At 46.1% G+C, this 27,619-nt stretch overlaps 1 protein-coding gene across 1 annotated transcript in view; it reads left to right on the forward strand.

Annotated features, from left to right (window-relative positions):
• Window positions 1-1,430: 1,430 nt before the first annotated feature.
• The window catches only part of brd7 (bromodomain containing 7), a 31,149-nt gene continuing 4,960 nt past the window's right edge, over window positions 1,431-27,619 (forward strand). Inside the window, exons 1-16 of the mRNA XM_078400404.1 lie at window positions 1,431-1,593; window positions 5,292-5,494; window positions 6,720-6,849; window positions 8,811-8,865; window positions 9,422-9,566; window positions 12,572-12,682; window positions 13,939-14,114; window positions 16,422-16,563; window positions 17,070-17,145; window positions 18,521-18,628; window positions 19,587-19,722; window positions 20,968-21,079; window positions 21,314-21,370; window positions 23,368-23,461; window positions 24,707-24,850; window positions 26,769-26,912. Coding sequence (XP_078256530.1) covers window positions 1,545-1,593; window positions 5,292-5,494; window positions 6,720-6,849; window positions 8,811-8,865; window positions 9,422-9,566; window positions 12,572-12,682; window positions 13,939-14,114; window positions 16,422-16,563; window positions 17,070-17,145; window positions 18,521-18,628; window positions 19,587-19,722; window positions 20,968-21,079; window positions 21,314-21,370; window positions 23,368-23,461; window positions 24,707-24,850; window positions 26,769-26,912 — 1,882 coding nt within the window. The 5' untranslated portion in view covers window positions 1,431-1,544. The remainder of the gene's footprint in view (window positions 1,594-5,291; window positions 5,495-6,719; window positions 6,850-8,810; window positions 8,866-9,421; window positions 9,567-12,571; window positions 12,683-13,938; window positions 14,115-16,421; window positions 16,564-17,069; window positions 17,146-18,520; window positions 18,629-19,586; window positions 19,723-20,967; window positions 21,080-21,313; window positions 21,371-23,367; window positions 23,462-24,706; window positions 24,851-26,768; window positions 26,913-27,619) is intronic.

Raw genomic sequence — 27,619 nt, forward strand, 5'->3', positions numbered from 1 at the left:
TTAGGCCAAACGTACGCAGGTGGGACTAGTGTAGATGGCGCAGGTGGGACTAGCGTAGATGGCACATGTGGGACGACAATGTCTACAGGGGAGAAGAGAAACACACACATACTCTCTAACCATCTCCTCAGACAAGGTAGATGTGGTCTCGCCTGGCTGCAGCTGGCCCTGCCAGTGGGTTCTCCCACTTATGGGGAGAAGGCAGGGAAGTAATGCTGAGGCTCCATAAAGCTCTGATCAGACCGCATTTGGAGTATTGTGAGCAATTTTGGGCACCATATCTGAGGAAGGACATGCTGGCTCTGGAGAGGGTCCAGAGGAGGTTTACAAGAATGATCGCAGCAATGAGATGGTTAACCTACGATGAGCGTTTGACGGCACTGGGCTTGTACTCGCTGGAGTTTAGAAGGATGAGAGGGAGAACCTCATTGAAACTTACCGAATAGTGAAAGGCCTGGATAATAGAGGATGTGGAGAGGATGTTTCCGCTAGTGGGAGAGTCTAGGACTAGAGGACACAGCCTCAGAATTAAAGGACGTTCTTTTAGGAAGGAGATGGGGAGGAATTTCTTGTGGTGAATCTGTGGGATTCTTTGCCACAGACGGCTGTGGAGGCCACAAGTCAGTGGATATTATTAAGGCAGAGATAGAGAGATTCTTGATTTGTACATGTGTCAGGGGTCACGGGGAGAAGGCAGGAGGATGGAGTTGAGAGGGAGAGATAGATCAGCCATGAGTGAATGGAGGAATGGACTTGATGGGCCGAATGGCCTAATTCTGCTCCTATATCTTGTGACCCTCCGGCCAGGCTGGCTCAGCGCTCCTTGGTGCCGGTGCTCGGGGCCGCGGGAAGCGGGCGCGCCGCCGCCGCCATCACCATCGGGAGCGCGCCGCCGCCGCCGCCATCACCATCGGGAGCGCGCCGCCGCCGCCGCCATCACCATCGGGAGCGCGTCTCCACCATCACTATCGGGAGCGCGCCGCCGCCGCCATCACCATCGGGAGCGCGTCTCCACGGTCACTATCGGGAGCGCGCAGCCGCCGCCATCACTATCGGGGGCGCGCCGCCGCCATCACTATCGGGGGCGCGCTAGCGTTGCTGCCAATCACTATCGGGATCGCGCCAGCGCCGCCGCCATCACTATCGGGAACGCGCATCTATGGCCGCCATCACTATCGGGAGCGCGCATCTAGAGCCGCAATCACCATCGAGAGCGCGCCGCCGCCGCCATCACTATCGGGGGCGCGCCGGCGTTGCCGCCATCACTATCGGGGGCGCGCCTCTATGGCCGCCATCACCATCGGGAGCGCGCCACCGCCGCCGCCATCACTATCGGGAGCGCGCCTCCGCCGCCGCCATCACTATCGGGGGCGCGCCGGCGTTGCTGCCATCACTATCGGGGGCGCGCCGCCGCCAACACTATCGGGGGCGCGCCTCTATAGCCGCCAACCCTATCGGGGGCGCGCTTCCACCGCCGCCATCACTATCGGGGGCGCGCCTCTATAGCCGCCATCACCGCCCGCGCACAGACTGACTGACAGACAATGGGCAGGAAACACAAGAAGCACAAGTCGGACAAGCACGCGGCCCCGGGTGAGTGAGTGATGGATGGGATGGGATGGGTGGGGTGACAGAGAGGCCTCGCCGCAATGCGGAACCCCATCCCCTGGGGCTGCGGGCCCGGGCTCGCTGGTGGGTCCAGGGTCACCGGTGGGTGCAGGGTCCAGGGTGGGTCCAGGGTGGGTGCAGGGTCACCGGTGGGTGCAGGGTGGGTGCAGGGTCACCGGTGGGTGCAGGGTCACCGGTGGGTGCAGGGTCACCGGTGGGTGCAGGGTCACCGGTGGGTGCAGGGTCACCGGTGGGTGCAGGGTCACCGGTGGGTGCAGGGTGGGTGCAGGGTCACTGGTGGGTGCAGGGTGGGTGCAGGGTCACCGGTGGGTGCAGGGTGGGTGCAGGGTCACTGGTGGGTGCAGGGTGGGTGCAGGGTCACCGGTGGGTGCAGGGTCACTGGTGGGTGCAGGGTGGGTGCAGGGTCACCGGTGGGTGCAGGGTCACCGGTGGGTGCAGGGTCCAGGGTGGGTGCAGGGTCACCGGTGGGTGCAGGGTCACCGGTGGGTGCAGGGTCACCGGTGGTTGCAGGGTCACCGGTGGTTGCAGGGTCACCGGTGGGTGCAGGGTCACCGGTGGGTGCAGGGTCACCGGTGGGTGCAGGGTCCAGGGTGGGTGCAGGGTCCAGGGTGGGTGCAGGGTCACTGGCGGGTGCAGGGTCACTGGTGGGTGCAGGGTCACCGGTGGGTCCAGGGTGGGTGCAGGGTTCAGGGTGGGTGCAGGGTCACTGGTGGGTCCAGGGTGGATGCAGGGTCACCGGTGGGTGCAGGGTCACTGGTGGGTCCAGGGTGGGTGCAGGGTCACCGGTGGGTGCAGGGTCCAGGGTGGGTGCAGGGTCCAGGGTGGGTGCAGGGTCACCGGTGGGTGCAGGGTCACCAGTGGGTGCAGGGTCACTGGTGGGTGCAGGGTGGGTGCAGGGTCACTGGTGGGTGCAGGGTGGGTGCAGGGTCACTGGTGGGTGCAGGGTGGGTGCAGGGTCACTGGTGGGTGCAGGGTCCAGGGTGGGTGCAGGGTCACTGGTGGGTGCAGGGTCCAGGGTGGGTGCAGGGTCCAGGGTGGGTGCAGGGTCACTGGTGGGTGCAGGGTCCAGGGTGGGTGCTGGGTCACTGGTGGGTGCAGGGTCCAGGGTGGGTGCAGGGTCCAGGGTGGGTGCAGGGTCACTGGTGGGTGCAGGGTCCAGGGTGGGTGCAGGGTCCAGGGTGGGTGCAGGGTCACTGGCGGGTGCAGGGTCCAGGGTGGGTGCAGGGTCACTGGTGGGTGCAGGGTCCAGGGTGGGTGCAGGGTCCATGGTGGGTGTAGGGTCACTGGCGGGTGCAGGGTCCAGGGTGGGTGCAGGGTCACTGATGGGTGCAGGGTCACTGGTGGGTGCAGGGTCACCGGTGGGTCCAGGGTGGGTGCAGGGTCCAGGGTGGGTGCAGGGCCACTGGTGGGTGCAGGGCCACTGTTGGGTGCAGGGCCACTGGTGGGTGCAGGGCCACTGGTGGGTGCAGGGCCACTGGTGGGTGCAGGGTCACTGGTGGGTGCAGGGTCACTGGTGGGTGCAGGGTCCAGGGTGGGTGCAGGGTCCAGGGTGGGTGCAGGGTCACTGGTGGGTGCAGGGTCACTGGCGGGTGCAGGGTCCAGGGTGGGTGCAGGGTCCAGGGTGGGTGCAGGGTCCAGGGTGGGTGCAGGGTCTTTGGAGGGTGCAGGGCCCGCAGATGGTGGGTGGGTGGGTGCAGGGTCACTGGTGGGTGCAGGGTCACTGGTGGGTGCATGGTCCAGGGTGGGTGCAGGGCCCGCAAATGGTGGGCGGGTGGGTGCAGGATACTCTGGATAGTTGGTGCAGTCTGGGTGGTTAGATGGCTGCAAGGTCCCTGGTGGGTTGGTGGTTGCAGGGCACCTTTGCTGGTCGGTGCGGAATGCCTGGCTGGAGAGTGGGTGCAGGGCCCTGGGAGGGTGGGTGCTGGGCCCCCAGACGATGGGTGGGTGCAGAGCATCAGGGTGGTGGGTGGGTGGTAGCCAAATGGATTACCGTGACAGGGCTGCTATGACCCAGTCATATTATTATCCTGGGGTGGAGACCCTCCAGCTTGGCAGAGTGAGTTCCATCAAATTGTGACTGTACAACGAATACAGTGTCTTTTTATATGTGGGAAAGAACAGCAGATGCTGGTTTAAACCGAAGATAGACACAAAAAGCTGGTGTAACTCAGCAGGACAGACAGCATCTCTGGAAAGAAGGAATGGGTGACGTTTCGGGTCGAGTCCGAAGAAGGATCCGAAACGTTACCCATTCCTTCTCTCCTGTGATGTTGCCTGTCCCGCTGAGTTACTCCAGCTTTTTGTGTCTATCTTCATATCTTTCTATTTTACATTTATTATTTTTCTTGGCCTCACTCCTGCCCAACCTTTTGCCTTGGGTGCAGTTTCTCGTTGCGGAAGATTTTAAATGAGTATTTTTGTTCGGAATTTTACGACAGTGTGAAAGAATACACAAGGTTCTAGTTGCCTGAGGCTTCCAGGGTCAGTTGTCAGTGCTTGCAGCAGTCCAATTTGATGTTTTCAACGCAGAGTAGCTATGTTTCAATAGGAGTTCAATAGTCACTTTATTGTCTCATGTATCTAGATAGGTGAAATGCTTTGTGTTGCATACAATCCAGTAAATCGTACTATACATAAGCATAATCAGATGGTGGCACAGCGGTAGAGTTGCTGCCTCACAGCGCCAGAGACCCGGGTTTGATCCTGACTATGGGTGCTGACCGTACGAGTTTGTACGTTTTCCCTGTGACCATTTGGGTTTTCCCCAGGTGCTTTGGTTTCCACACTCCAAAGACGTACAGCTTTATGGGTTAATTGGCTTTAGTAAATAGTAAATTGGCCCCAGTGTGTAGGATAGTGTTAATGTACGGGAAGATTTTCCAGTTCTGGTCGCCCTGTTACAGGAAGAATGTGGAGTATTTGGAGAGGGTGCAGAAGAGGCTTTGCAGAATGCTGCCTGGATTGGAGGGTATTAGCTGTAAGGAGAGGTTGGACAAACTTGGACGATGGGCACAAAATGTCAGCGGGTCAGGCAGCATCTCTGGATAGAAGGAATGGGTGACGTTTCGAGTCAAGACCCTTCTTCAGACTAAAGAACTTGGATTGGTTTCTTTGGAGTGTCGGAGGCTGAGGGGAGACCTGATAGAAGTGTGTAAAATTATAAAAGGCATAGATGGAGTTTACAGTTAGAACCTATTTTCCCCATGGTTGAAAAGTCAAAGACTAGAGGGCATAATTTTAAGGTGAGAGGGAAAAAAGTTTAAAGGAGATGCGTGGGGCAAGTTTTTTTTTACACAGAGTGTTGTGGTGCCTGGAATGCGCTGCCAGGGATAGTGTGGAGGCAGATACGGTAGGAGCATTTAAGAGGTTTTTAAGAAAAGCACGTGGATATGTGGGAAAAGAGATCACATGCAGACAGAGATTAGTTTACTTGGCATCATAGTTGGCACAGATATTGTGGGCAGAAGGGTCTCTTACTGTGCTGTTCTTTTTTTAATGTTTGAAGTGCTAAACTTGTACCATGACCTACGCTTACCTAATGTTTGCTAAACAGAAGCATTACTCCTATTCTCAATGCTCTGCATTGCTTTATGTCTCCCTGATGCATTGAATTAAAACATTCTATATCTTGTCTTCACACTCCACTTGTGGGTTTTTTTCAGAATACACAGATAAGCCTTTAAAGCTGGTACTTAAAGTGGGTGGAAGCGAGATAACAGAATTGTCAACAGCGAGTTTGGGGCATGACTCCAGCATAAATGAAGAGAAATCCGATCATGATAAGCACAAGGAGAAAAAGAAGAAAAAGAAAAAGAAGACTGAAAAGGAGAAACGCACAACTCCCGATGAACGGAAAAGGAGAAAGGTATGGAGGAGGTGCAGTACAAAGATGTTGTGCTGATGCACAGCTTTATATAAAGAGTAAAAAAAACAAATGGGGTTTATCTTAAAATGAACACAAAACATACGTATGACTGACCAAGCAAACGCATCCTAAAGAGTCGGTGCCTCTAATAGAAACGCTCGTTCGTTTGTTGTATACGATGGGGGGGGGGGGGGGCGGGGGAGACAAATGAGGACCCGGCAAGGGGCGATCTGCCGTGAGGGAGGGGAACAAAAGAGGACCCGGCGTGGGGGGGCCGCCATGAGGTGGGGTGGGGGAGAACAATGGAAGACCCGGCATGGGGAAACTGCCAAGAACCAAGGGAATGTATTAAAAATGGTTTGGGTAAAATGGAATACTTTGTAACATTGTTGGCGCCCTTTACATGGCGACTCTTTGCATACCTTGGGTGTGCAAAACAAAGAATATCACTCTGACTTGTCACAGCATCTCTGGAAAAAAAGAATAGGTGAAAAAGAATAGCTTTGTGTCATCTGCAAACTTGGAGATGTTGCATTTAATTCCTTCATCTAAATCGTTGATATCTATTTTCAAATAACTGGAGTGCCAGCACTGAGCCTTGTGGCAGTCCCACTAGTCACCGCCTGCCATTCTGAAAAGGACCTGTTCATTATAATTCTTTGCTTCCTGTCTGCCAACTAGCTCTCTATCCATGTCAATACTCTACCCCCAATACAATGTGCTCTAATTTTGCGCACTAATCTCTTGAGTACGGAGTCAGTGTGGCGGACACTGGAAGTTTTATCTTATAGAGGTGTGTAAAATCATGAGAGGAATAGATCGGCTAGATGCACAGAATCTCTTGCCCAGAGTAGGGGAATCGAGGTCCAGAGGACATAGGTTCAAGGTGAAGAGGAAAAGATTTAATAGGCATCTGAGGGGTAACTTTTTCACACTAAGGGTGGTGGGTGTATGGAACAAGCTGCCAGAGGAGGTTGTCGAGGCTGGGACTATCCCGATGTTTAAGAAACAGACAGGTACATGGATAGGACAAGTTTGGAGGGATATGGACCAAGAGCAGGCAGGTGGGACTAGTGTAGCTGGGACATGTTGGCCAAAGGGCCTGTTTGCATGCTGTATCACTCTATGACTCTATGAGACAATAAAGTATCAAAAATATTATAATTTATTGGGAAACAAATGGAGATTAAATAGTTTAATGCAATCAAATATTTTCCTCTCTCAGGATGAAAAGAAAAGGCGGGAGAAGGAGCCTTCTGCTAGTGAACGGGAAGAGGAGGAAAGAAGTCGTTCTCCTGCCAGGTTTGAAATGCCGCCAGAGCGACACATGGTCTCTCCTTTAATAAAGGTGGAAGGTGAGTCTTTGATGTTTGACTTTCTCTTTAACACATTTTAATTTCTGCATTGACTTTTTCAATGTTGCATTTATTCAATTAAATCAATTATTTTAAATCAATAAATTATTGCTACTTAGAGAAAATATAGTTAATTTTGAGCAACTGATTACATAATTTTCTTTCGTTGTTGATGATCTTTTACCTTTATGAGGGATGCCAATACACTAAAACTCTGATACTGCACGATCCAACGAGTTGGAAATCCCATTATTGCAGCATCTGGTTCACTGGTAAATGTTTTCCAACTTCCTTTCCATTCTTCCCCCGACCCAGTTCTCAAACTCGCTTTCTTTTCACCACTATCTTGCAAGTCTTGCTCCCTTTCCCACCACTAATACCCCAAGTTCCTGCACTCATTCTAACACACCAGAGCCTAGACTCCTGCTCTCATTTCCATCCATCGGGGATCTGGTTCCTGAGCTCCTCCACTCACCTGGGACATCGTTCATTCACTTAACATGGAATACTCTTCCTGTGCTCCCCTTTTCATTCACTGGAGAGCCTGTTTCCACACTCCCTCCAATAGGGGCGGCAGAGGATGATGGGTGCTGGGGGTTTGTGGAGGCTTTTAAACGGGCACACGGATATGCAGGGAATGGAGGGATATGGGTTATGTGCAGGCAAATGAGATTAGTTTATCTGGGCATTATGTTCAGCACAGACATTGTGGGCCTGTTCTTATGCTGTACTTTTCTATGTTCTACCTGTGTAACAGCTTTAAAAAAAAAAGTGAATTGTGAAAGTGAAAAAAATAAACAATTGAGATATTGATGGGGTGACATCCAAAAGCCTGTAAGATAGGCACAAAAAGCTGGAGTAACTCAGCCGGTCAGGCCACATCTCTGAAGAAAAGGAATAGGTGACATTTCGTGTCAAGGCCCTTCTTCAGACCCGAAGACGTTTTATCATATCATATCATATATATACAGCCGGAAACAGGCCTTTTCGGCCCTCCAAGTCCGTGCCGCCCAGCGATCCCCGTACATTAACACTATCCTACACCCACTAGGGACATTTTTTTTACATTTACCCAGCCAATTAACCTACATACCGAAACATACGTTTTGACCCGAAACGTCACCTATTCCTTTTCTCCAGAAATTTTGCCCGACCCACTGAGTTGCTCCAGTTTTTTGCGTCTGTATTCGGTATAAACCAGCATCTGCGGTTCCTTCCCACACTGCCTGTAAAATGTGCTTGCCCAGTACCCACCATTGTCCTGAGCGTGCAGGATTATTACAGTTTTGCTGCACTGGGAAATTGCTTGGTTTCTGACTCTGGGCACTGTCTACTACATCAAACCACTGCCTGTCATTTTCTCCAAACATTTAATCCAGTTCACCCATGCAGTCACAGAAACTGTACCACGAATGAGGCCTTTCCAGCTAATAGTGCCTGTATTGGCTATTGGGAAAGCAATGTCGTTTTGTTCTGTACCACCACTACTTAGTGCCCATCATGTGTAATTTTGAGCAACACTCCAACTCTCATTACGTTTACTTATGAAATTGGTTTTCACTATCTTTTCCAATGAAAATGTCTCTCCCAAACTCTTCTCTTAATCCTTTCGCAATGACTTTAAATCCAAGGTTTCGAAAAGCAAGGTTAGATCCAAGGTTTAGGAAAGAAGTGCAGATTGCTGGTTTACACCGAAGATAGACACAAAATGCTGGGGTAACTCAGCGGAGCAGGCAGTGTCTCTGGAGAGAAGGAATGGGTGACGTTTCAGATCAAAGAAGGGTCTCGACCCGAAACGTCGCCCATTCCTTCTCTCCACAGATACTGCTTGTCCCGCTGAGTTACTCTAGCGTTTTGTGTCTAAGCTTAGATTGAAACTGGTTTTTCATCAAGATTTTGAGTTCTGAATTGTTTTTTAACCATAAACCTTTCTTGCTAACTTGTTTTATTTTATATCAAAGAACATCAAACTCCTTTCCAAGAATTGCTCTATCAACTTTTACGACAACTCCAGAGGCAAGTACTAACTGCTGTAAAATGGTGTTTGTTGGATGAGGAGAATAATTTGGGAGTGCTCAGAAGACCTGTTGGTTTTTTAATTATACTTTTGAGAAGTAGATGCTGTCTTCATTTAAGAAAAAATTTGGATTGCATAGTAAATATCTGGAAAATTTAGAACATTATTTGGAGAACGGGCACAAGTTATTGGAGAGTTTGTGGTTAAGTTGTATCTTGATTTCTCTGTTCCAAGTTTTAGCTTGCCAATTTTTTTAAATAATAAAATCAGTTACTTAAAATGCAAACTATTTTATTCATGTTTTGCAATAAATATTAAGATTTTGAACATGCTTCTCTTAAAAACGATAGAAAGACTTCAGAATTATTAACGTTATTTTGGTTAGTCTTTTTTAAATGGAAGATATTTTAGACTTAATTCAGTTTGGGTATCTGGGTCATCAAAACATATTGTTGAGATGAGATCAAGTTTTGAGATTTCTATGTTGTCCATGTACATGGGCCAATGGCATTGTTTCATAAAAGGTTTTCAGATTTTCACTTTGCATTCTTACAGGAAAGACCCCAATGCATTTTTTTCATTCCCAGTTACTGATTTTATCGCTCCTGGATACTCACTGATCATTAAGCAGCCAATGGACTTCAGTTCAATGAAAGAGAAGGTGAAGAAAAATGAGTATCAGAGCCTTGAGGAATTAAAGGTACTGTCATAAAAATATTGGCTCCGTATTTAGCTTAATATAGAGATATAGTGTGGAAACAGGCCCTTTAGCCCACCGTCCACACCGACTAACGATCACCCGAACCCGAGTTCTATGTTATCCCAGTTTCGCATCCTACAAACCAGGGGCAATGTACAGAGGGCCAATTAACCTACAAACCTGCACACCTTTGGGATGTAGGTGGAAACCAGAGTGCCCGGAGAAAACACACGGTCGTAGGGAGAACGTGCAAACTCCGTATAGACAGCACCCTTAGTCGGGATCGAACACGGGCCTTTGGCGCTGTACGGCAGCAACTCTACCACTGCACCACTGTGCTGCCCAATTTGATAAAAACTAAATATGTTAGAAGATCAAAGCATCCTCTTAAGAGACACCAAACACCCAGAAACAGATTGAGACAACAAAGCAAATATCATTTACCACAGATAAATGTAGAAATCCTGAAATTGAACTTTGGTCATATCTAAGATGTATTTATGAGCAGTCTTCTTTAGCATAATCTTTCGGTGATGAATGGCTCAAATATTCATGAATTTTTCTCACTAATCAAAGGAAATCCAGGTGAGGTTTTAACGGTGCGCTGCACTGCAATTACTGTTCAGCAGTTAGTCGCCAGATACAAATTCTCGTTTAGTTTAGAGATACCACGCTGTACAAGTGACCCTCGCATACTAACACTATCCTACACACACTAAGGATAATTTACAATTTTACCAAAGCCAATTAACACTACAAACCTGTACGTCTTTGGAGTGTGGGAGGAAACCGGAGCACCCGGAGAAAACCCAAAAACCCACACAGTTCATGGGGAGAACATACAAACTCCGTACAGACAGCACCCGTAGTCAGGATTAAACCCGGGTCACTGTAAAGCAGCAACTCTACCGCTGCACCACCGTGCCTCCCCTAATTGTATGTGAATTATAAATCACTCTGGTATATATTTCAAGAATGCAGAGGAGATTCACCAGGTTATTGGCGAGATTGAGGGACTTTAGTTTTGGGAGGTTTAAGCAGGCTGGGCTTGCTTTCTTGCGGGAAGGAGCCTAAGGGGTGACCAGATAAAGGTGTAGATTTAGAGGGATATGGGCCAAACACATGCAGGTGGGACTAGCGTAGCTGGGGTGTCCTGGCTGGCGTGGGCAAATCAGACAAGAGGGTATGTTTCCAAGCTGCATGCTCACCCTAGTCGTACCTGCTTCACTGTCGTCACCTTTTCCTACTCGTAGAGTCGTACAGTATGGAACCAGGCCCCTCGGCCCAACTTGCCCACACCAACCAACATATCCCATCTATACTAGTCCCACCTACCTGTGTTTGACGCATATCCCTCTAACCCTGTCCTATCCATGTACCTGTCTAAATGTTTCTTAAACATTGCAATAGTACCTTGCTCAACTACCTCCTCCAGCAGTTTGTTCCATACATTCACCACCCTTTGTGTTTAAAAAAAAGGTTACCTCTCGGGTTCCTATTAAATCTTTCCCCCCTCACTTTAAAGCTTTGTCCTCTGGTTCTTGTACTTGTGAACAAATTCGACCTGTAGGCATCTGTAAGAACAGAATCTGTCGGTTACCCAGCGACAGGCTATATACAACAACAGAGCTAGATCAATGTAGACAATTCTCTTCGTTGTCCATGAGAAGATTCATCAGTCCATCACCGAAACAAAATCTGTACCTTATGCCAAATGTCTGATGTTTAATTCATTGTTTGTACATTGGCAATGCTGAGGTGAGTCAGTGGTTTTTGACAAAATATGATCATCTTAAACATAAGCAGTGCTTCAATGTTATTCACGTGACCTCTGGTTCTGAACACCAGGGTTAATGTCTGCAAATAGCGAGAATTGTAACAATCAATCACAATCATACTTTATTAGCCATGTATGTTTTGCAACATATGAAGAATTTCATTTGCCATATAGTTATAACAATAAAAAGCAACAGAACACACAAAATACATTTTAACATAAACATCCTCCACATTCCTCACTGTGATGGAAGGTGAAAAAAAGTTAATTCTCTCCCTTCTTTGTCCTCCAGTGGTCGGGGACCTCTAACCTTCCGTTGACGGAACGATCTTGACTCCTGTAGCCGGCAGCGGGCCTTCCTCCTCAGGGTGATCAAGCTCCTGCATGGAGGGGGTTGGGGGGGATCTCAGCTCCCCCATGCCGGGCAATCTACCCCGGGTCGGGGCTTGTCGAAATTCGTGCAGCTTGGAGCTCCCGACTTCGGTCTCAACCCGAGACTGAGAGCTCCTTGATGTTAAAGTCCGCAGGCCGCGGTTGGAGCGTCGATCCCAGGCAAGGGATCACATGCTCAGATGGTAAGTCCACGCCCCGCAGGGGCTCAAAGTCAGTCCCTGACAAGGCCTCCAGCTCCACGATGCTAGGCCACAGAGTGACCGGAGATACAATCCGGAAAACAATCGCATCTCCGGCACGGTAAGAGATTGAAAAAAAGTTTCCCCCGACTCCCTCCCCCACCCCCCACATAAAACAAACCAGAGAACATTAACACAGACTTTTAAAACTCGCCAAAAATAACAAAAAAAGGACAGACGGACTAGGCGAGGCTGTCATCACGGCGCCACCTTGTGGAACTAAACACAAGCAGTTTGGAAGTTTATTTACTATTTCGGTCGATTCTGTTCTATATCATTTCCATTTGGAGGAGAAGATGTTTACTTATGTTGTGATTGATTGTTACTGTTTCTCATAGTTACTAAAGAAAGATTCTTCAAAAGGGAGTCTTTTGAAGGCTCCTTTTCTTCAAAAGGAACCAGCTTCACTTAAGTTGATATGAGCTATTTATGTTGTTGTCACATCTTCATTAAATAGTATTGCCTTCCACTGGGCCTTGAGTAAAGTCATCAAATGTGTACAAGAATATATTGATCAGTACTGGCAGCAGAAACAGGTAGTTGGTATAATAATAATATTTCAATCCAAGATTATAAAAAAAATATTTATTTTACAGGGAGATTTTAAAATGATGTGTGAAAATGCCATGACCTATAACAGGCCAGATACCATTTATTACAAAGCTGCGAGGAAGTTGTTACACTCAGGGATGAAAATTCTCAGCCAGGTAAGAGGTCCGAACATATTGAAATAAGTGGCACCTCGCATTCTACCTGTGTTTGAGTTACGCATCTTTAGAATAACCCGCTTGTCTAATTACTACCGAAGTTTAATTTACACACTCCTATAACGCACTCAGATTTATTCCTGGCAAACTTGCACATCATCTCACTAACTTGTCTCGTAAGCTCAGTTTTGCTTAACAGAAAGAATACTCAAATGAGTGCCTGCAGCTATTAGGTTATATAATTAAATGTATCCGCCTTTAGGATTTATTATCCCTTATCATGTATCTGTACACTGTGGATGGATCAATTGTCTTTCCGCTGACTGGTTAGCACGTCAAAGGCTTTTCACTGAACCTCGGTACAGGTGACAATAAACTAAAACTGATCTTTCCAATCACAGAGCATAAACAGCTAATTTTCTCATTTTTACGCTCTGACATTTAGCATCAGACATTTCAGATAAAACATTGTTCAGATGGAAGGGACTGCTTTACAATGTACGATGTCATTTACCTCATTTTTTTCAATTGGCCGTGTATTCGCGTGAGGTGCCTAGAATATGTTTGATTTACATGCTGTTTTTCAAACAACCCTCCCCCCCTGAGTACCTGAATAGAGTGATACAGCGTGGAAACAGACCCTCACCGGCCAACATGCCCCATCTGCACGATTCTCACCTGCCTGTGTTTGGCTCGTATATCCCTCTAAACCTATCCTATCCATGTTCCTGTCTAAATGTTCCTTAAACGTTGCGATAGTTCAAAGGAAACAGTTAATATTTTTAGATACTGGGAGAAGTGGCATGGAAGAATGTGAATTAAGTAACATTTATGATTGTGTACGTATTTCTAACACTAAAATTAAACACAATTTTCTACGTTACCACCAGAATAGACCACAAAATAGAATGAAGATAGACACAAAATGCTGAGGAGTAATTCAGCAGGACAGGCAGCATCTCTGGAGAGAACGGATGGGTGATGTTTTGGGTCGAGACCCTTCTTCAGACTGAAGAAGTCTCGACCCGAAACGTCACCCATTCCTTCTCTCCAGAAATGCTGCCTGTCCTGCTGAATTACTCCTCGGCATTTTGTGTCTATCTTCTGTTTAAACTAGCATCTGCAGTTCCTTCCTGCACAAAACAGAATGAATTCAGTCTCTTATTCGTATTTTAATTCTTTATCTTTAGTCCATTGATTGTGACACTAATTATTCGGGGTGGCGAATGATCGGTAGCGAATGATTGTTTTCTCAGGAGAAGATCCAGAGTCTGAAGCACAGTATAGATTTCATGCAGGATCTGGAGAAATCCCACAAGCAGGGGGAGAAGCGGAGATCGGGAGAGGGCAGTGGGGAACACAGGAAAGACGACATGGATACGATGAAAAATGAAGGGACAAGATCAGCTGATCAGAAGAATGAGGATAGAAGGTAATGTGTTGTGAAAACTGCGTGTAACCTCCAATATTTATGTAAAACCTTTATATGTTATGGGGGAAAACATCCCTAACCAGCCAGTTTGAAACAGTGGCGCAGCGGTAGAGCTACTGCCTCACAGCGCCAGAGACCCGGATTCAATCCTGACCCCGGGTGCTGTCATTGTGTGGAGTTTACACGTTCTCCCTGTGACGGCGTGGGTTTTCTCCAGGTGGCAATAGACAATATACAATAGGTGCAGGAGTAGGCATTCGGCCGCTCGAGCCAGCACCACCATTCAATGTGATCATGGCTGATCATTCTCAATCAGTACCCCGTTCCTGCCTTCTCCCCATACCCCCTGAATCTGCTATCCTTAAGAGCTCTATCTAGCTCTCTCTTGAATGCATTCGGAGAATTGGCCTCCACTGCCTTCTGAGGCAGTGAATTCCACAGATTTACAACTCTCTGAGTGAAAAAGTTTTTCCTCATCTCTAAATGGCCTACCCCTTATTCTTAAACTGTGGCTCCTGGTTCTGGACTCCCCCAACATTGGGAACATGTTTCCTGCCTCTAACGTGTCCAACCCCTTAATAATCTTATATGTTTCGATAAGATCCCCCCTCATCCTTCTAAATTCCAGTGTATACAAGCCTAGTCGCTCCAGTCTTTCAACATACGACAGTCCCGCCATTCCGGGAATTAACCTAGTAAACCTACGCTGCACGCCCTCAATAGCAAGAATATCCTTCCTCAAATTTGGAGACCAAAACTGCACACAGTACTCCAGGTGCGGTCTCACTAGGGCCCTGTACAACTGCAGAGGGCTGCTCTGGTTTCCTTCCACATCTCAAGGATCTGCTGGTCTGCAGGTTAAATGGCTCGATTGTAACCATGTATTGTCTTTCTGCTGACTAGATAGCACGCAACAAAAGCTTTTCATTGTAACCGTGGTACACGTGACAATAAACTAACTAAACTAAACCAATTGTTCTCTGTAAATTGCCCTGAGTGTGCAGGGTGCTAAAGTGGGATAGCATGGAACTAGTGTGAATGGGTGATCGATGGTCGGTGTGGACTCAGTAGGCCGAGGGGCCTGTTTCCATGTTGTATCTCTAAAATAAATTTTAGATTTTTTATATTTAGAGATACAGCGCAGAAACAGGCCCTTCGGCCCACCCGGTCCGCGCCGCCCAGCGATCCCCGCACACTAACACTATCCTACACCCCCTAGGGACAATTTTTACATTTGCCCAGCCAATTAACCTAGAAACCTGTACGTCTTTGGAGTGTGGGAAACCGAAAATCTCGGAGAAAACCCATGCAGGTCACGGGGAGAACGTACAAACTCCGTACAGACGGCGCCCGTAGTCAGGATCGAACCTGGGTCTCTGGCGCTGCATTCACTGTAAGGCAGCAACTCTACCGCTGCGCCACTGTGCCGCCTAAACTAACTAAACTAAACTAAAAGAACTGAATGTTAAAATAAGGAGTGCCTCCTCGGTGATAACTTTTAAATCTTAACAGTTTTGTCCCAAACCATTTCTTAAGCTGGTTACTGATTTGTTTTGAGAAGGGGTCTTGCAATTTGATGAAAGTACCTTTGCTGGAAATCTCCATTGCACCTTTATTCCCGGTAATACTGGATCAGTGTTTCGATGGGAATTAATGCCAGTAAAATCTGACCATCCAGTATTAATAAGTACTTTTGGCTTCTTGGGTCATAACAGTTGCCTGAGTGTTCCTTAAGCATTGGAATTTAATGAAATGCAGTTTGTAACACAAATAGCCTAATTGTTACATCATGTGGTAAAGTAGTCTGAGAACCCTCAGTGTTCCGTTTCATACCTCACACTTGCCCACTTGGATGAGGTACGAGTGGACTTTGAGTAACCGTGAAACTTTTAACTCAGCAGCGGGAGAATAATTAGAAGATCGGACAGATATAATAAGATGGACACAAAATGCTGGAGTAACTCAGCGGGACAGGCAGCATCTCCGGAGAGACGTTTCGGGTCGAGACCCTTCTTCAGACCAGAAGGGGCAGAATAAAATAATGGAATTTACTTTATCACTGACTACTTTAACATATCGTATGATTTCATTATCCAAAATAATTGTTCGGGCCATAATATTTTATTATTTAGCTACAGGGTAAAAAAATATAGATATTTTTGTTTAATCATTCATATAAATTGAAAGTTTAAAGATTCAGCAATTCAATTTTTACTCTGAAGCGGAATGAAATATGGGGCAGTGTTTCAATGCTGCAGAGGCTGTGGTGAGTTGGTTGTGAAATCAGTGCTTACTTTGCGGTTGTAGTGCCCTGCGCAGGCCAGAAAAGGAAACAGGGGAGGATCCGACGAGCACTGCCAAAATCGTGATTGACAAAGAATTGGAGAAGGTTGATCGTGTTATTGAGGAATCTGCTGGAAAACTCACGCGGCGGAAAATAAACGGCAAGGTAATCAATCACCTTTTGTAAATTCGAGTGTCGCCTACTGACTTGTGCTTTTTAAAAAAAAAGTTTCTTCTGGTATTTTATTTCGCGGGGGTGCAGCTGGTGAAGTCACTGCCTCACAGCGTCAGAGACCCGGGTTTGATCCTGACCTCGGGTGCTGTCTATGTGTGTGGAGTTTGCACGTTCTCCCTGTGCCCGGCCACCTGGAATTCCTCCGGGTGCTCTGGGTTTTTCCTCCCTCATCCCAAAGACGTGCGGGTTTGTAGGCTAATTGGTCCTCTGTAAATCACCCCTGGTGTGTAGGGAGTGGATGCGAAAGTGGAATAACCTAGAACTGGTGTGACCAGTGGTTGGACTCGGTGGGCCGAAGGTCCTGTTCTATGGCCTTCTATCTTTAAACAAAAATAAAAAAACTTCCTGCTGCTACCATTCCCATCAAAGTTTGAAATAGAGGGAGAGGAAAATATTCACAAGGATACAATTGTCCTAATTATTAACTTTATTTGCAGTTTGAATTCCAGAGAAGAAAAGTTGATGGGACTACGACCCTGGGAATCCTTAACCCGGTGGAACCCGACATGGGAGGTACGATATAGTCAGAACATTGTAACCGCACGGCCCAATTGTAGGGGGAATGCGTGTGATTTGAAGTTCAAGTGTATACAACACATTTCTAATTGCTGGTACACAATGCCTTGGATTCAACCTTTAGGCCCAGCGCATCAGGCAGACTTACAAACCCTTACGTGCTCATTCCCGAGTCAGCCACTGCTGTGTGCTTTTGCACCTTTCTCACCAATATTAGGCATCTTTGCCTTCTCGAGCTGAATGTTCTTGTATTTGTTATCGTCATCAATGTGCTGTGACGAATAACTATTATATGTTGAGGCATAACGAGGAGTTGTGAAACACTGGCACAGTAGTTCAGCGGTAGAGCCTTGCCTCACAGTGCCAGAGCCCTGGGTTCTATCGCGACTACAGGTGCTGTCTGTGTGGAGTTTGCATGTTCTCCCTGTGGCCACGTGAATTTCTTCTGGGTGCTCCGGTTTCATCCCAAAGACGTGCAGGTTTGTAGGTCAATTGGCTTCTGGAAATTGCCCCTAGTTTGTAAGATGCAAAAGTGTGATAACATAGAACTAGTGTTATCGGTGATTATGATCAGCATGGGCTTGGTGCGCCAAATGGCCTGTTTCCACGCTTTATCTGTAAACTATATATGGTACAGGCTGCACACTGTTCGTATCCAGCCAGCTCTTTAGAGCCCAACCTTAGAGAAGTAGTCTCACATATTCCACGATGATATTTCTTGTCTCCCAGACCAGTCGCTCTGGTGGTGTCAGCAAAGCTACTGGTATGTACAGCTGAGACCTTTTTTTGTGTGGATCTAAGTTTTAGATGAGCTGGACTGAAAATAAACATTTTCTTGTGCCTTCAGTCAATATGCAAATGAGACGTGACTGCCTTTTCTGAATGTAATCAAAGGCGCAGCCCGAATATGAATCCGTAAATCATGGGAGTAGAATTAGACCATTCGACCCATCGACTGTTCTGCCGTTCGATCACGGCTGATCTAGTTTTCCCGCTGAACCCCATTCTCCTGCCTTCTCCCTGTAACCTTTGATGACTTTGCTAATCAAGAGTCCATCGTTCTCCTCTTTAAAAATACCCAAAGGCCTCCACAGCCTTTGGCAATGAATTCCATAGATTCACCACCCTCTGGTGAAATAAATTCCTCCAATCTCCATTCTAAAGGTATGTCCTTTTATTGTGAGGCTGTGCCTCTGATGCTGGGTTCTCCAATTACTGGAAATGTCCTTTCCACGTCCTTTGTGATATCATGCACTGTCTATCCTAGCTCTCAATCATTTTATTTTATTGGAGTATTTGAACAGTCTTGTTGTGCTCAGGTTTCGTGTTCGGTCTGGGCATCAATTGTTTATTGTACTTTACCTTTTTACAGATGTAAATTACTGCCCAGTGAAGCTTGGTATGATGACTGGTAGATTGCAAACTGGTATCAACACTCTTCAGGGATTTAAGGAAGACAAACGTAACAAAGTGATTCCAGGTTTGTGCTGTACACATTGCTGAAATTAGTGTTTTTACCAGTGCTTTGAATCGTCTTCAAGAATGGAGACACAAAGAGCAACTGACCACAGAATTAATATTGCATTTGTAATTTGTTAAATGAGGTTGCTAATAGCAAGCAGAACGTAAAGTGCTGGAGTAACTCAGCGGGTTAGGCAGCATCTGTGAAGGAAATGTAGTGTAGTTTAGAGATATAGCATGAAAACAGGGCCTTTCGACCAACTGTCCATGCTTGCCATACACTAGTTCCGTGCTATCCCACTTTTGCATCCTACACACGAGGAGCAATTTATAACAAAATCAACCTACGCATCTACATGTAGAGTCATAGAGTGATACAGTGTGGAAACGGGCCGTTCAGCCCAACTTGCCCACACCGACCAACATGACCCAGCTACACTAGTCCCACTTGCCTACGTTTGGTCCATATCCCTCCAAACCTGTCATTTCTATGTACCTGTCTAATCCATGTATGTCTTTGGAATGTGGGAAGAAACCCACAGTCACAGGGAGAACGTGCATTCTCTGCACAGACAGCACCCATAGTCAGGATCTAACCCGGGTCTCTGGCGCCTTGAGGCGGCAACTCTACCGCTGCGCCACCAGCCGTTCCAGCCAAATTCCAGGTCAGAAACGTCGCCCATCCATTTCCCTCCACGGCTGCTGCCTGACGCGCTGAGTTCCTCCAGTACTTTGTGTTCTGCTCAAGATTTCAGATTGCAGTTCTTTGTGTCTCTATTTCACTTCTAAGTGGGAACTGACCTTAATTTTCAGCTGAGGCGGCCATTTCCTAACATGTGAGGTGGTTACTTGAACTTTGTCAAATTATGAAATCTATGATGCTTGAGTGTGGCTTGAACATAGAGATTGGAGTTTTTCATCAACTTTACTTGTGCTTTCATGCAGTAAGTGGTTTTCTTTTCATGTTGTTGTTGCAGTGACTTACTTGAACTATGGACCATTCAGTTCCTACGCTCCAGCTTACGATTCAACCTGTGCTAACCTCAGCAAAGAGGATTCTGACCTGGTTTGTTCAACATACAGCAATGAACCAAGTCTTCCTGGTTCTTTTAGGTGAGTTTTCTTTCTTTAAAGAAAGCTGAATCACACCAATCGTGTTTGTTTTGATAGTTTACATCCATTAGTTAAGATGATTAAAATGGTATAGTTGATAACCTAGAACATTTTGAAGTGTTAACTGTTTTGGAACTCCAAAACTGAGGCCACAGTCATGTTTTTTTTAAACGAAATATAACGTGTTGGTGGAACTCAGGTGGCCAGGCAGCATCTGTGGAGGGAATGGACAGGTGACATTTCGGGTCAGGACCTTTCTTCCGATGGAGGACGTCTGAAGATTCTAGCAGCTTCAATTTCCTGGGTCTCCCTTTCTAATTTATTGCCAGGCCTATTTTAAAGGCGGCACAGCGGGTAAAGCTGCTGCCTCACAGCACCAGAGACCTGGGTTGGTTCCATCCCGACCTCGGGTGCTGTCTTTGTAGGCTTTGCATGTTCTCCCTGTGACCGCACGGGTTTTCTCTGGGTGCTTTGCTTTTCACTCGCATCCCAAAGGTTTAGTAGGTTTGTTGGCCTCGGTAAATGGCCTGTAATATGTTGGGAGAGGATGCAAAGGTGGTGAAATGTAGAACTAGTGGTCGCGGTGGGCCGAAGAACCTGTTTCCATACCGTATCTCTCAATCAAGCATTTAAAGTATTATAAATAGAAAAGGCGTGATTGTCACTGGGAAATCCAGGTAATATTTATTCTATTAACAAATAGAATAATAAGAGGCATAGATCGGGTAGACACACAGAGTTTTCTACCCAGAGTTGGGGAATCGCAAACCAGAGGACGTCGATTTAAGGTGAAGGGGAAAGGATTTAACAGGAATCTGAGGGTTTTGCACAAAGGGTGGTGGGTGTATGGAACGAGCTGCCGGAGGAGGTAGTTGAGGCAGGGACTATCGCAACGTTTAAGAAGCATTTAGACAGGTACATGGATAGGACGGGTGTAGAGGAATCTGGGCCAAACGCAGGCAGGTGGGACTAGTGTAGATGGGGCATGTTGGGCCAAAGGGCCTGTTTCCTCATTGTATGACACTATGAGAATACATACATTGTTCAGATGCATGGCGTCTTGCTCAGCAATGTTAGTAATATTTCCTTTCAAAGATTATATGAATAGCTGCACAGTTAAAATCGATAAAGGCATAAACCACTCGCCGGATTAATTGTGTTTATATAGATGTTGAAGGACAAATTATCAACTAAATAGGGCAGATCAAAAAGATTAGCAGGACTGAATAGTCTATTTGTTTGCAGTGTTCAGCAGTTTTTGGCAAGTAACGAAGACTACAGCGTGGACATGGTGGATAATTTATTGGATTCCCTGACAAACGGGGAACATTCTAAAGCACTGAAGGAAATGGGGCAGGTAGGTCTGCACTTGTATCTGTGAATAAACAGATGGTTTCATTATGTGCTCTGCCATTTGTTGTAAACTTCTCCCATTTGATTACCTCGGGTAGCATGTAGATGTTTTTGTATACCGTAACTAGTGTCTGTTACTACCGTTAAAACTAATATTGACGTTTATTGTTGCCGTAGAGATGCTTTGAAGTGTTTTGTGGGACAGTTTTTGAATTTTTTCATAATCACATCTTTGCAGGCTAAAGATAACAATGAAGCTGAAGTGATTGTCCTTCAAAACTCTGAAGATGTACCGGTATTACATTTAATATCTACTGATGCAGCATCCTTACTCTCGTGTAGTATTGACTTGTAAATCCCTGCTAGTTAAATTTTAAAGGTGCAAAGTTTCTTTGATATTTAGTCAGTGTAGGTTCACTAGGTTAATTCCCGGAATGGCGGGACTGTCGTATGTTGAAAGGCTGGAGCAATTAGGCTTGTATACACTGGAATTTAGAAGGATGAGGGGGGATCTTATTGAAACATATAAGATAATTAGGGGATTGGACACATTAGAGGCAGGAAACATGTTCCCAATGTTGGGGGAGTCCAGAACAAGGGGCCACAGTTTAAGAATAAGGGGTAGGCCATTTAGAATGGAGATGAGGAAGAACTTTTTCAGTCAGAGAGTGGTGAAGGTGTGGAATTCTCTGCCTCAGAAGGCAGTGGAGGCCAGTTCGTTGGATGCTTTCAAGAGAGAGCTGGATAGAGCTCTTAAGGATAGCGGAGTGAGGGGGTATGGGGAGAAGGCAGGAACGGGGTACTGATTGAGAGTGATCAGCCATGATCGCATCGAATGGCGGTGCTGGCTCGAAGGGCTGAATGGCCTACTCCTGCACCTATTGTCTATTGTAATAGGATTGTGTTTTCTTTTCTTGTTTCATCAAATGTTTTGGGCAAATTGTCAGTTCTTGAAACGTAGGGCAACAAAGCGCCTTAAAATGCTGCTTGGATGCATCAAACAAACTTTCTTACTTGTGGGGAAGATGCATCTTTTTCAGTTTTTTAAAAATTTAGACACTGTTACGGACTTTCTGATCTTTAAGTGTAGGAAGGAACTGCAGATGCTGTTTTACACCGAAGATAGAAACAAAATGCTGGAGTAACTCAGCGGGTCAGGCAGCTTCTCTGGATAGAAGGAACTGGTGATGTTTCTGGTCAAGACCCTTCTTCAGACTGATCTTTAAGAGTGGCATAGAAATGAGAGCCAGGAATTACATGCCCACTGTATCTATTGATCATTCTTTTACTGATTTGATGAATCAGTAGAAAGTCAGAACCTATTCCCCAAGATTGAAAATTCAAATACTACAGGAGATTGCTTTACGGTGAGAGGGGCAAAGTTTAAAGAAGACTAGACGACCCATGGACCTGTTGAACTAAGGGGCTCAAAGTTTAGTTCCAATGTCACTTAACAATGAAAAAAGAGGTGATTGCAGTACAGAAATCGACAAATGTTTAGTGACAATTATTTAGACTTTAGTGATACAGTGCGGAAATAGGTCCTTCGGTCCACTGAGTCCGCGCCGATCAGCGATAACCCTGTACACAGTGCACTAGGGACTAATTACAAATTTTACTGATGCCAATTAACCTACAAACCAGTACGTCTTCGGAGTGTGGGTGGAAACCGGAGCACCTGGAGAAAACCCACTTGGTCTCGGGGAGAACTTACAAACTCCGTACAGACAGCACCCGTAATCAGGATCGAAACCGGGTCTCTGGCGCTGTGAGGCAGCAATCTACTTGTGCCGCACTTTAAATTTAATGTAAAATCATTCAGGTTTGATTCTCTGAAAGTAAGACAATTTTATTGAAATTATGCCATAAAAAGTGACTCCCTGAAGGGTTTTTATCTGTGTTTGGTGTTCCACTGACAATATGCAGAATAGAAAGGAAGAATGGTGGATCCTGAAAATAATGTTCACATTAGTTTGAGGAAACAAAATAAACACGAGTTATTCACAAAATGCTGGAGTAACTCAGCAGGTCAGGCAGCATCTCGGGAGAGAAGGAATGGGTGACATTCCTTCTCTCCCGAGATGCTGCCTGACCCGCTGAGTTACTCCAGCATTTTGTGAATAAATCGATTTGGACCAGCATCTGCAGTTATTTTCTTATATAAAATAAACACGAGTCCTAGTTCAGGATCTCCATCTCCACTTGTCGCACTTTACCTCCATCTAACCCCCTTAATAAGATCAAATGCATTGTGAACTTGTTCTTTATAACACACTGCTTTGCTTTGTGCAGGTTGCCTCGGCAGAGTCTCTGCATGGTTGTGGGCGAGCCTCCGACAGTTTTGCTTCTCTACAATCACTAATAAATGCAGAGCCTGAATCGGCAGGTACGTAACCATCTCAGAGCTGGTCAATGTTAGGCAGAACCTACAGCAAAAAAAAAAAAGCAGAGTAAATTAGAAAATCCTGGAAATGCTCAGCAAGTCAGACAGCATCTGTGGGAAGAGAATGTGGTAAAGTTACTGATCCTTCATCAGAGCAAGAGAGATAACGCACGGTGGCGCAGCGGTAGAGTTACTGCCTTATAGCGAATGCAGCGCCGAAGACTCAGGTTCGATCCTGACTACGGTTGCTGTACTATACGAGAGTTTGTACGTTCTCCCCGTGACCTGCGTGGGTTTTCTCCGAGATCTTCGGTTTCTTCCCACACTCCAAAGACGTACAGGTTTGTAGGTTAATTGACTGGGTAAATGTAAAAATTGTCCCTAGTGTGTGTAGGATAGTGTTAATGTGCGGGCAGCGCAGACTCGGTGGGCCGAAGGGCCTGTTTCCGCGCTGTATCTCTAAAAAAAAAAAACAGGTGTGGGAAGGAACTGGTTTAGACCGAAGTTAGACACAAAGTGTTCGAGTAACTCAGCGGGACAGGCAGCATCTCTGGAGAAAAAAGATGGATGACGTTTCGGGTCGAGCCTTCCGAAGGGTTCTGACCCGAAACATCACCCCATCCTTTTTCTCCAGAGGTGCTATGTGACTCGCTGAGTTACGCCAGCATTTTGTGTCTCTCTTCAGTATAAACCAGCATTTGCAGTTCCTTCCTGCACAAGAGAGATGACAGGTTAGTTTTAGGTCCTCGTGAGGTTAAGGGTGATGCTGCTTGGTTTGTGTAATGGACTGCTGATGGTAAGACTATTGGATGCGCCCAATAAATTGGACTGTATTGAAAGAGGAAATCAGACACTAATTCACATTAAGGAGCACCTGAAAGGAGTGACCCTGAGCTTGTACGTCCTGCTTCAATGTGGGTATGAGACTGGAGAAAGAGCAAGTGATTTGCTGAATCACTTTGCCTCACCTCAGTAGCAGGAAGGAAAGATTTGAAATGACCTGTTGCATGAGAAACTGGTGTTTTCCTAGATGTGCTTCTGTGTTTGACACTTTTAAATGCAATCTTGGCCATTCCACCGTGCTGTGCTTGTAAAACATTTTCTAGAACAAGGGGAAGAAAGACATTGGCTGTTCTGAGATGAATTCACCATTCAAAATACCTTCCGTAATGTACTGAAGGCTGAGCAGACAAACAATGCCGGATTGCTCTCACAGTTTTATGGTTTAATTCTCTTCCTTTATTTCAGAGTGTGAAATGTTTCAAAAGAAGCTTGATGAAACGACCAAATTGTTACAGGATCTTCAGCAGGCTCAGAATGAACGTTTTGGAACCCGGCCCCCATCAGCCATGCTTTGCCTGCTAGGACCTTCCATACGAGAGTTGCTACTGGGTACGTCCAACGTCTCGTCTCGTGTGGCCAGCAGTACAGGAATTCTCCCAGTACTGAGCCCATAGTACTGGGCTCACTAAATGCTCACTAAGACCAAAGGATTGTTATTTTCCTTTGGTCAGTGAGGAAATTGCCATTACGGGCGGGACGGTGGCGCAGCGGTAGAGCTGCTGCCTTGCAGCGCCAGAAACCCGGATTCGATCCTGACTACGGGTGCTTGTCTGTACGTTCTCCCCGTGACCCGCGAGGGGTTTCTCCGAGATCTTCGGTTTCCTTCCGCACTCTGAAAACGCGCAGGTTTGTAGGTTAATTGGCTTGGTATAGGATAATGTTAATGTGCAGGGATCGCTGGTCGGTGCGGACTCAATGGGCCGAAGAGCCTGTTTCCGCTCTGTATCGCTAAACTTTTTTTTTTTTAAAAAGCTTCTTCTCTTAATTTTGTCATTTTCACTGTGCCGCAGATACAAGTTCGTAATTTTGATATGGCAGTATGTGTGTGTGTGTATCATTCCTTGAAGAATATATCTTGTACATTAATAGATAAAACTAATGACCAAACACCTAATTACCTGGCTAATACTATTTAGTGTTTGAAATTAAGTAATTATAGAAACAAATAACGAAATATTATCTAAGCCAAAGAGTATTTGTTAAACTATCGTTGGGTTTCAAAAAAAATTAAACTGTTTTATTTTATTATATTAAAAAATTAGCTAAAACAAATATCACTAAAATTTGGACTAACATTCACTGAAGCATAAATTGTATTGCATTATATTGTAATTAATTTATTAGCCAAGTATGTAAAAACATACAAAGAATTTGATTTGCCATACAGTCATACCAAAAAAGCAACAAGACACACAACTACATGAAAATTAACATAAACATCCACTACAGCGCACTCTGATACAATGTAATAAAGTATTATCTTCTTCCCTCTTTTTCTCCCGTGGTCGGGGCAGTCGAACCATCCTGCAGTCGGGGCGATTGTAGCTCCCACAGTCAATCCCTAACCAAGCTCCACGATGTTAAGTCCGCAGGCTCCCGCGGATGGAGCTTCTGTTGATCCCCGACAAGGAATCGCAAGCTCCACGATGTTAAGTCTTCAGGCTCCCACGGTTGGAGCTCCCGAAGTCGATCCCTGACAAAGGGACCGCCAGCTCCACAACGTTAGGCCGCAGTGCAGACGGAGATACGATACGGGAAAAAGTCGCATCTCCGTCGAGGAAAGAGATTTTTAAACGTTCCCCCCATCCCACCCCCCACATAATACAAAACTAAAGATATACTAAAACATACAGTTAACAACAAAAGAAGAAAAGACTGTTGGCGAGGCTGCCATCGTACGGCGCCACCCGGTGGTCCTAAACGCAACATATCTCTTTGGTAGAAGGATCTTTAAAAATTGAGAAAGCATCTTTTGTAATTCAGTACATTACAAAAGAAAGTTTCTCTAGTAAGCAGGTCAAGGGATTGATTTTAAGTCATCTTTATCAATGGGGCAAACTCCTGAATTCAACTGGTCGTGAAGCGGTGGTTCAATGTTTGGACAGATGTATGGATAGAAAAGCTTAGAGGGATGTAGGCCAAATGGGACTAGCCCAGAATGCCCTCTTGGTTGGCAAGGACAAAGTGGGCCAAAGGGCCTGTTTCCATGCTGTATAGCTCTATGACTTGCCTTCAAACTGGGAGAGAATGTTGTGTTTATAGAATGAACCATTCAAACTTAAATTGCAATTGAAACACTGATTGTCACAGTATATCCTGCAAAGCCCCAAGATGAAATATTGATCATTGGGCTTAGGATTTATACCGATTGATACATTGCACTATTGCATAGTATAAAGCAATTAAGACCAATGCTTTTCTACTTTCTGTAACTTCTTCAAGTAACTTTAATGTTTTGTTTGTACAGCTGAAAAGGTAACTGGAAACCTGAAGGAATTGGCAAGCCAAGTGGCACCTGGGGACATTACCAGTATTGCTGGGATTCGAAAGGCCATGGGAATTTCAATCCCTTTGGAAATGATGGATATCTGTTCTACAGATCTATTGGTCGGTAAGTAATAGGAAGAATTAAATAAGGTGCAAAGCCAACATTACAAAGCCAAGCTGACTATACCGCTGTAAACAAACTGCACAGGTAAAAAGACTATCACCTACATTGTTTTCAGTATTCTTTAGACTTTGGAGACACAGCACGGAAACAGGCCCTTCAGCCCACAGATTCCGCTCCAACCAACACGAGCACTATCCCACACACTGGGGACAATTTGCAATTTTACCGAAACCAATTAACCTACAAACCTGTACGTCTTTAGAGTGTGGGAGGAAACTGGAGCACTCTGAGAAAACCCACGCAGTCACAGGGAGAACGTACAAACTCTGTACAGACAGCGTCCGTAGTCAAGATTAAACCCGGATATCTCTAATGCTGTAAGGCAGTAACTCTAACTAATACAATAACACAGTGGCACGTTGGTAAGAGTAGATTTTCTGTTTTCTATTATGATTATTCCTACTTTCTTCTATGTTGAGTATGTGGGATCCTGAATCATTCCTGTCCTCTTTGTATTGAAATCCTGCATTTGATTTTTGGGAGTTTAGGAAGTTCCCTCACACACCTGAAGAAAGGATAAATACAGAATACAGAAACAGCCCAAGCTGACCTAGATGCCTCATCTACACCAGTCTCACCTGCCCACGTTTGGCCTATATCCCTCTAAACCTTATTAAGTATGGGTGTCGGGGGTTATGGGGAGAAGG

This window comes from Rhinoraja longicauda, chromosome 6 (assembly GCF_053455715.1).
Source record: "Rhinoraja longicauda isolate Sanriku21f chromosome 6, sRhiLon1.1, whole genome shotgun sequence".
Classification (NCBI taxonomy): Eukaryota; Metazoa; Chordata; class Chondrichthyes; order Rajiformes; family Arhynchobatidae; genus Rhinoraja; species Rhinoraja longicauda.